This window comes from Hyperoodon ampullatus (genome assembly GCF_949752795.1).
Source record: "Hyperoodon ampullatus genome assembly, chromosome: 2".
In the NCBI taxonomy this organism is placed as follows: Eukaryota; Metazoa; Chordata; class Mammalia; order Artiodactyla; family Ziphiidae; genus Hyperoodon; species Hyperoodon ampullatus.
In genome coordinates, this window is record NC_136915.1 from 183,864,775 (window position 1) to 183,881,575 (window position 16,801).

Sequence of the window (16,801 nt, forward strand, 5' to 3'; positions counted from 1 at the left end):
TGCTGGTCCCTCCCACTGCTTGAGGCACCTGCTGGAGGCTTGCGGAGCTCAGTTCCAGGCGGGCCAGCCAGCAGACTGCACTGTGAGTTTCAGGTAACCAAGCGTTCGCTGTGCAGAATCCCTGACTTGGGCACCCAAGTCTTCCATGCGGCCGTCCTGCTGCTGCGGCCTATTTGCTGAGACTTTCCGGAGGTTACCGCAGCGTTGCCAGGCAACCAGGGACAGCGGTCCTGTGAAGAGCCATTTGTCACACTGAGGGGCCTGGTTGAAATGCTATAAAGAAATGGTAACTCAGCTTATTTATCAATACAATTACTTACACAGTATTAGGGGTCCATATGTAACCTACAAATAGTCATATGAGGAAACACACAAACGTTTGCTAAATACTAAGGCGTAGGACAGACAGATGGTGTTGGGTTTCTAATCAGCTTTACTGTGAGCTTAAAGTTGCCGCACATGCTGCGATGAGGCGGGGGAAAGGCCCAAAGTGCTTTGCCAGCTTTATTCGGGACATCTGCAAGTTAGCTCTGCGTCAACAACATCCCGTGCGTGTGTAAAGGAAATCTATATAGTTCTTTACCTTGTGAAGGAGAGTGGATAGTGCTAATTCCCTGGGGTGGAGTAGCAATCTGAAATTACTGTGTGGGGAAATATATTAATACAAGTATGTGCATATATGTATACGTCAAACTGGTTGTCCTGTGGACTTTTCAAGTGCTTGATTTGCCCGATGAAGATAGTTACCAAAAGAATGAGTGTTTTACTCTAGAGAGTGTACTTCAAAATGTTTTTAAGAAGTTGAATAATATTTCTTGGGGCCTCAGAATCCCCATGCTTAGAATGCACCGAAAGTTTTAAAGATGGAACAGCTCTTCCTTGACTCTCTGCTTTTGATTCCCAGACACCAGCTGCTACTCATGTCTTCGCCATCACTAAGGAGGCCTCCGGTGTTACCCCAGTGTGAAAAGGCATCTGCAGTTTCCCGAAAATGGATTTATCTCAATGTTATTTAAAGCACCCCATGTTAAAGAGTCTCTGGCCAGCGCCGTGGGCCTTATTATTTATTTAGGAACACTTGACTGGAAGGAGAATGCTTTTGTGTAAACATGAATTGCCTGGCTCTTTCTTTGGGCTTCGGCTTCTTGTTTCCCACCCCTAAAACATGGCTCTTTACCTATTTTGCTTCCATATCGTGGGCTGACTCGCAGGGCCTTTTCCCAAGGCTGGAGAACGTGGCAGCTTTCAAGAAGGTTTCGGTGGTGCCAACCCAAGCGACATGTGGACTCCCAGCCCGAAGCACCTTCTGTCAGAGCTCTGCCACAGCTGAAGGCCTTCGGGTCTGTCCCCAGCGGTTCTGCATTCAGGATTGTCCTTACCGATCGTCACCCCCCACCTACACTGCCCTCTTCTCAGCAGGCCTCAGGGGCTGCGTCACCGTAGACCGGCGTGATCTGAGTCCCAATGCCCACAGCCATTCTGCAAGTTTCATTTTTGGAAATCACCAGAGCTGCTTTGCCTCTCCTCCTGCTGCCAGGCTGGCGGCGTCATTTACTCTAGCTGTGTGGTTGAAACCCGAGCAAGAAGGTATAATGTAAGTAGCAGAGGGAGTGTAAGCTTTCCTAGGGTCCTGCAAAATCAGTAAGAGTCAAGGGTATTGCAACTTGAATTCCAACCTAGAAACGAAGGCACTTTGGAATTGATGCAACTGAAGACCTACGCCTGTATTAGGCTCTCCTGGTCAACTTTATATTCCAAATATTTTTTCCTAAATTCAAAGTATTTTTCCCCTTTCCATGGATGAAGTAAACCCTCAAAGAAGAGTGTGTTAAAATAATTTCATGGCAGGCAGACATGTTTACACCTGGCTCTTTTTATTTTTTCCCAGCAGCTTAGCTAAACTTTTGGTCTTAGTTTTCAGAGGCTCAACCAGGCTCAGTGTGAGTTTTAAGTCATGGAGGCTAGTAATACAAATAATGGATATTTTCAAAGTTTTGGTCCAGGTTTGTATAAACAACTTGCCCTTACTAGAGTATACAATTTTCATTAGGCATGTAGTTCTCTGAGGGCTTAGGACTGTGTTGTCTGCATCCTTATTTTCCCAGGAAGAGATGTTTGTTTAACTCATCTTGGAAGATGCTCAGTAATGAGTTGAATAAATGAATGACACTCTATCTCTGAAAAGAGGTCACTTTTGGACCTTCGCTCCCTGGCGTTTTCATCTGTTAGGCCACATACAGAGAAGCATAAAAGGTTCTCAAAAGCATTCATGCTATTGATCCCAGTAGAAATGCCTTCAGTGAGTTCGGAGGGGGGCTTCCTTAACATTTTTGGTTATTTTCTATAATCACCTGATTTTCATTCTGTAATAGTTTCTGAAGCTGCTGTCTAATGTTTCCCCTAAGTGTTTAGAAACAGTCTGGAAACTGGAATGGGCAGGACAGTTTTGAGGCATATTTTGCTTGTCTTTCGTCTTCCTTAGGGCTTTTGCCTCTTCTCCTTGTGACGTTTTCTTTGTATGAGGATGTTGGCCAAATATCTGAAAACTCATGAAACAAACCAGAAAAGTCTTATAATTTCATAAGCAAATATGACTTAAATATCTTTGGTGTTTAGTTTTAATGTGCCAAGTGAAAGCTGGCCTATTTTCATTTTGTTTTATTTGGAGTGAAAATCATCACAAACCGTTACCCCTATTTCTGTATGTGCCCTGAAAGAAAACCCTGTTTTCTTACGGTTTGAAATGTCAGTAAATCCGACCTACTTCGTTTATGTAACTAACGTGCAAAGAGTTTTAAAAAATTGTCTCTTGACAAATATGGCTGGGATGAAATATTTTTTCCAAGCTTTTTACAAGGGATATGTCTCTACCAAATTCATCTCCCATTGGTATCATTTTGTATAAATAGGACAGAGGAGTATTTATAGAGGCAGTAGCACATGGTATACAGTTTTGAGAGTTCCATGCATCAAGGTCATTTCCATTCTCAAAACTGAAATACCTGTGGGAATTGGGGGAATTTCAGGGTGTTTGTACTAGATAAGTAAAACAAACAAAACATGGATTATCCAATTATTGTTTATTCAGGAGCAAAATAAATCCAGTTCCTAAATATTTTGCTACCTGCCTTCCTCTCACATTCATTATCTACCCAAGCTAGTATGTTTACAAGCAAACAAAATAGCAAGGAAGATAATCAATAACATATTAAGAAATGCATTTTCAGTAAGCTTGGGGAAATAAGCCTGCATGTGGCAAATACATCCTTGAGTAATGGTCAAATTCTAACTTGTAGATTTAACTCAAGAGAAATGAACAGAGGCAAACTCTTCTTAGATTGTTTAAGACCTAGAGACAGGGAATAGAGAGAAACTCTTTCATTCCAGTGACTTAGAAATATTCACCTACCAAAGGGTTAAAAAAAAATCACAATACAATTTCCATAGGGTTAAAAACAATCACAATAGAATTTCCATAAAATCGTATTTCCACTTTATATAAAGTCTCTATGTCAACTAAACCTATTTGCCTAATATAAAATTTATATTTGGTCTCATAACTTTATCACCAAATATATGTACAGATAGAGTAAAAAAGTGACAGTGAAATAGTGACTGTTAAGTGTTCTCCAGTCATATTACCTCTCAATTCTCAGAAAGAATAAATGCAAATGAGAAGGAATGATTTGTGAAAAAATGTGCCCTTTAAGGAAAGTTTTAAAAACACCTTTAGCAATAATTCTTGGTTTGCCCAATCTTACCTTTGCCTTTTCGATTCTTCCTACTGAGATCACTGACTCATTTTTTTGAGGCTCTACTATAAACCAGGCTATGGTGCTATTGTCAGAAAACTCATGATCGAATGGGAAGCCGGATGGATAGGTGTTGTTACCAAGGCAGCACGATAAGTGAGCTCAAGGGAAGGCCCCTTACGAACCTTGAGCAGGGAGGATTCTAGGATCAGTCATTATCCTGGAGATGCTGAGTAGGAGGAAACCAGGTGAAGAAAGGAACCCAGACTCCTCTAGGACTTGATAAAATTCTCCTCCCTGGGATGTACCGCCTTCTTGAGTTCTTGTCTGTGAGATGCAGGCTCATGAGCATCTTTAATAGCTAGTTATTTGGGGGGGATGTTGATGGCCACTGTCCATGATATTTCTCTTTAAATAGCAGATTTTGGGGAGTAGCCTACTCAGGGGGCTCTTCTCTCATCTGCTAAAAAGTTGAGCTGCTAGGTTGAAATGTAATAGGAAAGGGGCTTAAGTTCATATCTGTTTCTGCTCAGTGGGTACAGAGTGGCTAGGCACATGCAGTGATATAATTAGTATAAAATAAAATATATTAAACATAAATCAATAGAGAAATTAGAAAACAAAAAATAAAAATGTCTATTTAAAGGGATGGGAAAAGAGTGCCATTGTGATCAGGATAGAAGTGATTTAAAAAAAATAATTTGATAACTGGCCCTACACAGACCTAAAATTTTTCTGAAAATTCTTCTATTTTATCAAAATATTTCACTGTACTCTTAGAAGATTGGATGACCTTTCATCCAGGATCATTACCATGATCTCAGCGCCTCAGTTGGGCCGTGTGGTCATGGCGAGCTACAGACACTGGCTTTGGCTTCTGGCTAGTTGATGATGAGCGAAGTAGAGACTATAGTTGTCCATTCCCCATTTCATCATGAGAATTAAACAGAGTGATTCTGACTTCAGGGTTAGCAGTTTAGAGCCTTCTATGGACACTAACCTCTCTTTACATTAAAAAAAAAAAAAAAGAAAAGAAAAAAGATTTGCGCTGGTGACTCAATACCCAAGCCAGATGTGATGTATTGTGCCACTTCCTATAAAAGAAATAGCAGAGGAACTAATGAGCCAATAGGCTAAATGTTGGTTTTGCAGGATGATTCGACCACTTTAGCTCCCATCATGAATCTCCAATAAAGGGAGTGGAGGTTCTGGGGGAATATATTGTAAATAAGAATTCTATTTTTTATTGAAATAAAAGGGCTTCTTAATTGAAAGAAAGCTTGCCCTGAATACGATAACATTCAGGTACTTATTCATTGTGACCCTTTGAGTTGAGTTTGGGGTCAGTTACACCACCATCACTGGATGATGCCTTAGCCTCTCTTTTGGTTGGAGACTGACCTTTTCTCTTTTCTGGTTGCTTCCCAAGGTGTGTTATAGAAAAGACAGCGGATGGGCAGACTGTGTTCAAACTTACAATATCTGAGAAAGAGACCATGTTTTATTACCGCACAGTAAATGGTTTGCAGCCTCCAATAAAAGTAATGACACTGGGGAGAATTCTTGTGAAGAAATGGATTCATCTTAGTGTGCAGGTGAGTAAAATAAAAAATATTTAACGTTTGGTTAAACACAGGGGTCCATCTTCCTTTCTTTCTTTAAATGGCATCTTCCCATCAGATTTGAAGCACTACCTTTTAGATTTCAACTATGTGTAAATGACAACTAAAGAAAAACCATATTTAAATGACCTAATGATGTATCTCTTGATATACCAGAATTTCCCCCTCAAAATTACTGTGAAAATGCCCACAGAAGGTTAGGACAATCCCATTTGGGGTAATATCCTCAGGAAATGTTTGTTTTATTTGCTTAGTGTATTTTATTTTGTTCAAAAATGTGGAAGGGCTCTTTTGCGGTCTAGTTCTAATTTTACTAGTCTTGGCAGTATTAAGACCCCTGCCTGGTTTTTACAACGGTTTTTGGTGGATAGCATCTGATGATATGAATACAATTTGGCTGTTGTGTTAAAATGTTGACCTTAGAACTAATGAACTTTACACATCAGACACTCAAAAGGTGTTATATTATTACTTTAGTTGTCAACCAGTTTGTATTCACCTTAGAAGCTGCTAAAGACTGAGATAACTGTGAGATGGTTGGTGTTTTATGGTTGTCAGGAATGGAGACAGTTTATTCTTTGGCTTCTTTAGGGCTCTGGAATGGTCCAGTGTAGCTTAAGTCACCCTTGCCTTTTATACCAGAGGTACTGTGTACTGTAGTGCTCAGTATACGCTCTCATAGGTGTGCTCAAACGTGGTCCGTGCAAACCCCATTTGCCCTAGAGGACATTTGTACCCTCGTGCACTTTATGAAAATAATCTTTGATTTCTCACATTTTTTCCCTCACCCTGAAGCAGGTAGACTTCCTTATGTTACTTACCGGGGTTCTTGGCCTCCTTAATCAATAGAAATTGATAAGAGGCCAGACAAGAAATTCAGGCAAGGCTTTACTGGGACCCCTGCTGCAGCAGCGGGGAGCAAAAGCAAGTCACAGATTCCCTTGCTCGCTCCCCGAAGGGGGGTCGAGCTGATTCCTTATATGGGGTGAGGGTAGGGGTGTGTCTAGGTGTTGGGCCAGAGTGGTGCCTTAGGTGTTCCGCCCACCCCTTTGGTGGTGCTGTGTGCAGGGGGCATGTGCAATACCCTGCTTTTGCTCTGGCTCTTCAGAAGTGGCAGTTGTTGGGGTTTTTTTTTTTGTCTTTTTGTATCTTGTCCATAATTTGCCCCAACTGGACATGTATGCAGTTATTTTTAGTCCCTTATAGTTTCTTTCTTTATATTTTGTTGCTCCAGGAAACATTTGTCCAGGTGTAAACACTGCAGCAAAGGGTCCCAGGTTCCAGCCTATCTCACTTAGAAGGTCTTGAAAATTGTTATTTGGATTTTAATGTCTCTTTCAGCATAGCTACTGTTATTGGGGATGTAAATACACTTGAAACATACCTTTGTTTGGCCTGGTAGTAAGTATGAAATTCTGCCATGTATGTGCACTGCAGTGCATGAAAAGCCTTAGGAACAACATTTAAAATAGAAATGCAGAGAATTAGGAATGATTGATTTCCATAGGGTGGTATTGACACAGTGATATTCAGTCATCATGTTAGACTTACCTACTCTGCTTTTCATTAGGATATGAGTTTAGAGAATTTGGTTGTCAGGACGTGGAGGTTTCCATGCCATCAGGGTTGAAAGGACCTCCAAAAAGATAGGTCACGTCTGACATCTATAGCATATGATGGATTCAGTGTGTCCTGCTTGCCTCTCATTTGTTCAGTTGTTAGCAGATAGGGGACTAATTTGTTCTATATCTTGTCCATTCCACCCACTGACCAGACCAACAGAATTGTGTTATGACGTTTCCATATAAAAAATGGAAATAGAAACCGCTGCAGAGGGGCTTCCCTGGCAGTCCAACGGTTAAGACTGTGCTTCCACTGCAGGGGACGCAGGTTTGAGCCCTTGTTGGGGAACTAAGATCCTGTGTGCCGCCCTGTGGCCAAAAAAAAAAAAAAAAAAAAAAAAAACCCGCCGAAGACTGAAGAAATGGAATCTTCAAACGATGTTGAATAGCTGTATTTGTCGCATATTTTTATATCAACGATGATGAAAAAAATGCTTTTTACTTGCCTTTATTTTGCCTTATCTGTGAAAATGTGCCATGTTTTGGCAGGCAGTAGTACATTAAAAGCTTTACAAAGAAAGTTTAAAATTCCAAATGTGAAGAGGTAACCATGACTGAATTCCTCCCCTGGGAGTCAAATGCTCTTAGAGTGCCTATTGGAATCAGCATTATCATTTCAATACATGTCAAATATGAGTCACTTCCTAGTTTAGGCAAAATTTCTTTATAAATCTTTAAATCTTCACCTTCTTTCAAGAAAAGGTTAAAGTACTTATGATTCAATGAGACTGCTTTATTTCATAACTGACTATCAAGAGAAAACTTGTCCTATCCAATTTGTGTTCTTCTTTTATTTATTTACTTTTACATAAGTTTTTCCCGCCCCATTCTACATTTTACGTTAAAACTACAGAATGAAACAGTCATAAATCATTAGAAAAGCTATACAGATCGCTTATTTATTCATCTGGCACTTTTCTTTCTTTTTTTTTTTTTTTTTGCGGTACGTGGGCCTCTCACTGTTGTGGCCTCTCCCGTTGCGGAGCATAGGCTCTGGATGCGCAGGCTCAGCGGCCATGGCTCACGGGGCCTAGCCGCTCCGCGGCATGTGGGATCTTCCTGGACCGGGGCACGAACCCGTGTACCCTGCATCGGCAGGCAGACTCTCAACCACTGCGCCACCAGGGAAGCCCCCATCTGGCACTTATTGATAGATTTGGAGGTACCCAGCATTATGGAGACCTGGATTCATTCAAATAAAAATTAAAGAGCAATTATTTAAATTGGAGTTCTGCATAGGGTTCCTTTAAACTGGAAACAAGTCTGAATACATTTAAGATATTACAATATTTATAATAACTCATAGATGTTTAATAAAGAATATGCTCATTCCCTGGAAGTTAATACAAAAAGCAGTGGGAAGAATAAGAGATGAGGAGTAGAGAAATCTGACGCAGGTAATGCTACTCAGTAGTCTTAACAAATAACACTTGACTCAGTTTTCTTACTTATGCAGTAAGAGGATAGGACTAGATGAACAAAACAAGACTTCCTGGAATTCTACGTTAAAAAGTAAGTGACTTTTAAAGTATGGAAAGCTTCTAAGTTGTGTAGGGTTGTCTAGACAGGGATGGTTAGTGACAGAGCTTCCTTCTCAACTGACGATCGGGTTTGTGCTTTTTTCTGCTTCCCCCTGCTATCTGGTATTTACACAGAAACATTTTTTGGTAGATTTCATAGCCAAGATATGGACAAATGCAGCTTGTAACTCCTTCACTATTTAACTGCAAAGAACATATTTTAATATGAAATGTAACTTATTCTCTGTTGCCTTATAATATAGTGCATCCAAATTCTGTTTGATTTTGGGGTTAGGGACTTGATAATGCTGGGCCTAGGCTAGAACACATACTTGATAATCTGGCTTAGTCAAGTTTAAAATTGCAAGTCTGTAGTTAATGTGTATGCATATGTTTTTACTCATCCTCCAATATGGCCACAATCAATGAATTTACATGGTATGTGCGTGTGTGTATATAAAAAGAAAACATCTTTACTCATGGAGTTGGCTCAGAATTTAACTTAGAAAGACACAGTGACATAAAATTAATCGATCTGACCTTACACCTTACCTCAGACAGTTCACTCAGTATCAGCTTTCCATCAGTAAAATCAGAATTCTAATTTACCAAATCCAGAAAAAGAAATGAATTTTAAATAATTAAATCCACGGGCAAAAAAAAAGGATGCTAGGAAGAGCCAGACATACCAAATGTTGGAGGTCTAGTTTCCTAAACAAAAAATGCCTGATGTTACAGTAATGGATCTAACAGCTTTTATTCAAGAACTAGCATTTTGAAGCTTCAACCTGTTGGAAAATGATTAGTTTTTAAATTAATATTCATTCAGGGACTTGAATCTGACATGATTGCCAATTTAAATTTCACTTTGGAGTTTAATATATTGGCTATTTCAAGTTATATCAAGCTGAAATTCGTTATGTCATATATTTTGTACTAAAACTAGAAAAAAATCAATTCAGACTTTTTATTATCAAGTGGGGAACACTGATAACATTAGCAGATTTTTTTTAAAGCTTAGTTTTCATATTGAATCAGCACATGTTATAGTTATTTTAAGAGACCTCTTCGGATTTTCTTCTTTTAAAAAAAAGTTTTGAAATATGTAAAAGGATTTTACTTCAGCAGTTTCTTAGGGCTTGTGGGTAGTACAACTTGGAAGTATATTGACATTTAGTTGCACATCATTTAAAAGTAAAACCTCAGAGTTTTATGAAACTCTGAAAACTGTTGTCCCTTAAGTAGTTCTACACATTTTATAGGACAAATAGCATCAAAGAATCATTAGTATAGTAACCCATTAGTAATTATGCTAAAATGCAGTCAAACAATTATGTACTATAATTAGAAGCTGATGAAATACTGCAAGTACGGACGCAAGAAATAATTTAGCAGTGGGGTTTTTCACATCATCTATGCTATTTTGAGGGCTCCTTGATACACTGAAAAGTCAAGAGCCACAGATGGTCCTAGCTACAGTAAAGTGAAAAAGAGCAGTTCTAATCTGATACAGTGAAGGAAAAAAATGCATGGGTAAATAAAGTTTTAGGGATCAACAGACGAAGAATAGGAGTTTCATAATCATAGTTTGTTCATTAAAAATGTTCTGTGATTTATGTATTCAATCTGAAAAAGGGAAACTATTGATGGTTCTGGAGAAAAAGAAAATGCAATTTAACCAACATTTGTTAGAATAGATAAACCAACTCTCCCAATTAATCTCTGGAGTGTATGCCCATGTGCACACTTCATAAAGGTATTGCCATGTCTCTATTGATTGAGGGAACATAAAACGTCCTCGCAGCCTTATGGAAGCTTCCTCATTCATTTCAGGAAGCTCTGTGAACTGGGATTTTCCTGGGAGCACCACCTCAACTCCCCCCACAAGAGAATCTGAATCCATATCGTTCCTTTAATAATTTTCATTGCTTTATACTGTAACTATTTACATGTATATGAAAGCCTTCTGTTTGTAGCTAGCCAACTGAATATCACCCAAGTTAGGGGAATAGTTTGTTATTCAAAATGAAGTAAAGATCAATAGAATTTAACAGAGCTTTTCAGAATAATCAGCTGAAAATGATGATAATAATAACAGCTGTGATTATTGAGCACTGACTAGGTGTACTGGATTTAAAAAGGAGCCTTAGAGAGGTTAAATTATCTGCCAGAATTTACTGTCTCAATTTTCTCTGACCTTTACCTAAAAAAATAATAAATTGCTGTGAACCTAGGTCACTGTGAAGACAGAAGAAGTAGTTAATTATCAAAGTTCTCTGAACTCCCCCTGACAAAAACCAAGAACTGAAACAAGACATATTTGTAAAGTAAATAAAATATAAATGAATTTTCATACATTTGTATATATTTGTAATGCTTCACATATTTACATGAATTGTACAAATAATTCAAATCAATATAGTTTACAATTATATCTCTCAGTGATACAGGTGCCTTAAATACATAACAGAATATAATTTTATATACAGTTCTGCTCAATATCTTTTTGGTTTATGACAGTCAGGAAAGACTATAGTGGATTAAAGAAAGAATAATCCACTTAACCCACCCTGATCACCTGATCCATGGCATACAGAACCAAGCCTTTTGCAAGGATACCTTAAAAATAAGGGGGAATTCTTCCCACTTGATTATGGAGAAAGGTAAAACCCTCCAAGTAAAAAAGTAAAAATTATTCTCTGTACATTTCTGCATGAGACTTTAAACTATAATATTTAGCAGACTTTAAACTATAATATTTACTCAAAAGGCAATGTTTAATTCTTGATATTTTACTTAAAATTTGTACAACCCTAGGAAAATTATGTAGCTCCTTGAAATGATAGATACCTGTGACAATTGGGAACAAAGATAAACCCAGCCTATTTAGCTTTTACTATAAATGACATGTAAAGAAAATAATGTCTGATAAAGTACTTTATAGTCTGCTGTAATGGAGCTTACAGTCTATTAGAAGGAAAAGACTGACAATCACACCAAGGAAAACCAAATAATCACTGTGATATGTTCTGTGGGATCATCTGAAGGACAATTTGATCAAATCTCTGAAGTCAAGGAAGGCTTACTTTGAAGAAATTGCATTAGATATGTGTATTAGTTTGCTAGGCCTGCCCTAAAAAATCACCAACTGAGTAGCTTAACATAACAAAAATGTATTCTCTCCCAGTTCTGGAGGCCAGAAGTCTGAAATTCAGGTATCTGCAAGACCATGCTCTTTCTAAAACTTATAGAGGAGTAGCCTCACTTGCTTCTTCTAGCTTCTGGTGTTTGCCAGAAATCCTGAGTTTTTAGATGCATCAGCCTCATCTCTGCCTCCGATATCCCATGGCCATCTCCTCCCGTGTGTGTGTGTGTGTGTGTGTGTGTGTGTGTGTGTGTGTGTGTGTGTGTGTGTGTGTGTGTGTGTGTGTGTGTGTGTGTGTGTGTGTGTGTGTGTGTGTGTGTGTGTGTGTGTGTCAGTGTCTCCTCTTTTTGTAAGGACACCAGTTATACTGGGTTAGGATCCAACTCATCAGTATGACTTCACCTTAACTTGATTATATCCACGAAGACTCTGTTTCCAGATAAGGTCATAGTCACAGACATGGCGGGTTAGGACTTCAATCTGTCTTTTGTGGGGGGATAGAATTTAACTGATAACAGTGTATATTCAGAAGAACATATAGGATTGAACTAGGTGACCAGAGTAGAGAAGAACATTTCATCCGTGCATAGCAAATAGTGCAAATGACCTTTTGTAAAAGGGACTTTGTTGCATATGAGATACTGAAAGGCCAGTGGAGGTGGAGTGCAGCAGCCAAAGTGGAGCAGCATGTGAAATGTAGCCAGAGCCATTGGAAGATGCTATGATTTAAAGATCACTGTTGGCCGTGTTAAAGTGTTTTCAAGAGAACTCTACTGAGATGCTTTATGCAGGGAACAGGGGATGAGGGAAGAAGTGGGGGGAAGTAAGGAAAATGTATGGCCTGAGCAGATTGTCTTTTCAGAAGGACCATGTTGGTTGCACTGAAGGAGAACAGTTTGCATGAGGACAATAAAAAAGTGTTGTTAGGTTACTCTTAGAGCCCAAGTGAGATACCTTGAACCATGATGGCAATAGCAGATACACAGAGAAGTGGTCAGCTCTGAAAGCTATTTAGGAATTAAAATCAAAGGGCTTGTCGATGGAAGGAAAGTAGAGGTTAAGGTAAAGGGAGATGATACATCCCAGATTTCTGGCTTGGATGATTGTATGACTAATGGTTTCATTTGCCCAAGGAGAAACACTGGAAGAGAATCAGAATTCTGATATTTAGTACTTACAAGCTAGACTGCAGCTCAGAGCGATAGTTCTCAACTCTGGAGATCATTAGCATCATTGAGAAACTTTCAAAAATATTTGGATGCCCACACTCCATTGTGTCTTCATTGGTCTGGGGTGGGGCCCAAGTATTATTTCTTGGTCTCCTTCCTACCTGGATGGATTACAAAGTGTATAACAAAATAAAATAATCAGAATTTAAGACAGGAAATGACTCATTCCAATTCAGGTATGTCAGGAAAGATGCATAAAGAAGGTAGGATCGGAGTTAACTATTGAAGGAAAAATAGGCTTTTGAGGTGGAGAAAAGGAGGAAGGAAGAAATTCTACATACCAGGAACAGGTGAGCAATGCCTGGAAGATGAAAATAGCAAAAGGTGTTAGTAAGCCTCAGGGGGTCTGAGTTCCTTAGAAAGAAATACATCATGTGTCAAATGAAAAAGGCTGGAAAAAGTGGCTTAGGGTTTTACATAGAGCTATGAAGTCTTTTTTTTTTTTTTTTTTTTTTTTTTACAGTTTGCTTTATCTATTTATTTATTTTTGGCTGTGTTGGGTCTTCGTTTCTGTGCGAGGGCTTTCTCTAGTTGTGGAGAGCGGGGGCCACTCTTCATCGCGGTGCGCGGGCCTCTCACTATCGCGGCCTGTCCTGTTGCGGAGCACAGGCTCCAGACGCGCAGGCTCAGTAATTTTGGCTCACGGGCCCAGTTGCTCCGCGGCATGCGGGACCTTCCCAGACCGGGGCACGAACCCGTGTCCCCTGCATCGGCAGGCAGACTCTCAACCGCTGCGCCACCAGGGAAGCCCGAGCTATGAAGTCTTTTGTTTTTGTTTCTCCCTCTGACAGACAACCCAGGTTTTTTTCACCTGCTCCTAATCCAATCTCTTTCGTAACTATTATTCTCCATTAGTATATATACTATATATATATATATACATACACACACACCAAAAGAAAAGGTTTGTCTAGCTGATGTATGCAAAAAGATGAACACACCTCTCATTGTAGTGTTTACCCTTTACAAGTCTGAATGTTATCAGTCTAATATTTCATAGCAAAAATTTAAGTTCAATAAGACCTTTCCTCTGGAAAAACCTCTAATCAAAATCTGAAACAAGCTATGGATAAATTAACATTTAAACTTAGAAACCGATATTTGAAGAATTTCGCAATTTTTTTCTGCTAGAAAATGGATGATTCTCAGCCAATAGCGAGAAATTGTAGAATATATACAAAAGGAAAATATATACAAATATTATAGTGCACAGTTATTCCATACACTACTAAAATTGAAAATTGTAATAAAAAGAAAAGTATTTTCCAACGTCTTCTTATTTGTTTCAACAATCTCTGGTCTTGCAAATGCCACTATGGTAATTCTCTCAAATTTGTAATGGTTAAAATTTAATGGTAGTGCTTTTTCAAACCTATATTATCTAATGGAATTGTCATTTATATTATGTCACTTTCATCTAAAAGCCAAATAAGACAGATAATTTTTGCTTCTTTTGAGGGTAGGCATTTTTGTGCCCACGGGGCTAACTGAAGCCTTCAGTTATACATGAACAATTCCCACTAAAGTCAAAAAGAAGAGCGCTCATATAACCTAGGGCAGAATTTGGCCTATGGTATGTATCGCTTGGTAATGGAAAAGAGAATATGACTTTATTTAAACATGGCCTTGAATAGTTTTATTTTCCCATATATTTTCCCTTGGTATTTCTCTCTCTCAAATGCGATGTTCAAAAATATTCCAAGCAGCTGTATTGTTCTGGATGCATATTAAGAGCATATGTTCAAGATACCAGTTTAGATATCTCTAAGCCAAAGAAAGAACAGTTAAAATAAAACAAATTATAAAAACTTTTCCAAGAATGGAAAGGCTTTAATAGATTTGTTAATCTTCCAATTATTTAATTACAGCAGAGAAAAAAATGCTATTTATATATATAATATATATAATTATGTGTGTATGTATGTCAATATATATTTTTTGTAAGTATTCATATCAGGAAAAGCAGTCATTCTGCTTTCTAAAGATTACATGAGATAATCCCTGAAAGCCATTATATATTCTAGAAGTAGAAAACTAGTTGGATTCTTTTGTTTATGATTTGTGTTCATGGTTCTCAATCTAGGGAGAAAAGAAAGAAAGGAAAAAGGACAGGGCAGAGAAAGGACAGAAGGCATTCCAACTGGGGGTCGGGGAGGAGAGGAGAGCCAGAGACGAGGGGCTGGAAGAGGAGACTCAGCTCATGCCAGTTTCACTGTAGTGGGGTTGACCAAGAAAGTTTAGATTATAGATGTACAGTATGTAATGTTAAGTTTGTTGTTTTCTGGGATGCAAATCCCTTGTGTTATTGTAGTTGTTTGGCCAAAATAGATTACAGGTAGCTATTTTGAGGGGTTTGGTACCTTAGGGAATTTATATAAAAGAGTTGGGTTCAATGTTTGGGTTGAATGAGAGGTAGCAGTAAACTGGAAATAAGACGAATTCTGTGGGAATACACATTGGGACAAATGGTGACCATTATTATTTAATCCCTTAAAATACCTGTAGCAATCTCAGGCAGAACATCTCAGTTTGTGGGAAGAGGCTTTTATAAATGTTAGAGAAGTGAGACCCAAGAAATTTTGAAAACTGGGGAGCACTAAACTTGGAGAGGTCCAGTGTAGATAGTGCTTCTTTGTTTATTTTTAATTAACTTTTTTTGAGATAATTGTCGACTTGCAAACATTTCTGAGAAATAATACTGAGAGATCCCAAGTATCCCTTACCGAAGGGTAACATCTTGCAAACCTATAGTATAATAGCACAACCAGGATACTGACATTGATACAACCCACCCACTTTATTTAGACTTTCCATTTTTCTTGACTTGTTTGTGTGTGTAGTTCTATACAATTTTATCACATATGTAGATTTGTGGCTCCATCATAGTCAAGATAAAGAACAGTTCTATTACCATAAGGCTACCCCAAATTTCCCTTTTATAAACACACCCAACTTGTTCCTTACTTCACCACAGATTTCATTTTTTTAATATATTTCAGGGCCTGTGCCTTTCCATATAAGTTTTAGAATAAATTTACCTGTGTCTACCAAATGTCTTGTTGGGATCTTCTTAGGAATGTCATTGCATCTGTAGATCAACTTGGGGAGAATTGGTATCTTTTACTATGCTGAACCTTCCAATACATGGACAATTTAGATCTTTGATTTCTTTTATTGGTATTTTGTAATTTTCAGCATACAGATCCGTGCATGTTTTGCTAAGTTTATTCATAAGTGTTTAATTTTCTTTGGAGTGATTGAAATTGGTTATAGGTTTTAAATTTTAGTTCCCACATATTTTTCGTTGTAATACAGAAGATGTTACTGATTTGGGGGGTCTTGATCCTATATTTAAAAACCTTGCTGAACTAACTTATTAGTTCTGAAAGTTCTTTTGTAATTTTTGGGATTTTCTACATAGACAATCATGTTGCCTGCAATTAGGAGCAGTTTCTTTCTTTCCAGTCTGTGTGATTTTTATTTCTTTGTTGCAATAGCTACAATTTCTAATACTATGTTGAATAAGAGTGGTAATAACAAACATCTTTGCTTTGTTTCTGATCTTAGGGAGAAAACATTCAGTTTTTCACGAATAAGTATAACGTTAGCTGTAGATGCTCTTCATCATGTTGAGGAAATTTCCCTTTATTGCTAATTTACTAAAAATTTTCATCATAATGAGCGTTGGATTTTGTTAAAGTCCTTTTTTACATCAATTGATATGATTTTTCTTCTTTAGCCTGTTAATCTGGTTGGTTACACTGATTGATTCTCAAATGTTTAACAAACTTTACATACCTGGAATAAATTCGACTTAGTCATGATGATTCCTTTTATATGCTGCTTGATTTGATTTACTAGTATTCCTCTGAGGAATTTTCCATCTATGTTCATGAGCTGTATTGATCCAT

General features: G+C 38.1%; 1 protein-coding gene across 2 annotated transcripts in view; it reads left to right on the forward strand.

The window, feature by feature from the left end:
- Positions 1–1,109: 1,109 nt before the first annotated feature.
- USH2A (usherin) overlaps positions 1,110–16,801 on the forward strand; it is a gene marked incomplete at both ends in the record, with an annotated part of 756,807 nt that continues 741,115 nt past the window's right edge. For both annotated transcript variants that reach the window (XM_079697601.1, XM_079697602.1), the window contains 2 exons: positions 1,110–1,594; positions 5,182–5,347. In XM_079697601.1, coding sequence (XP_079553727.1) covers positions 1,110–1,594; positions 5,182–5,347 — 651 coding nt within the window. The remainder of the gene's footprint in view (positions 1,595–5,181; positions 5,348–16,801) is intronic.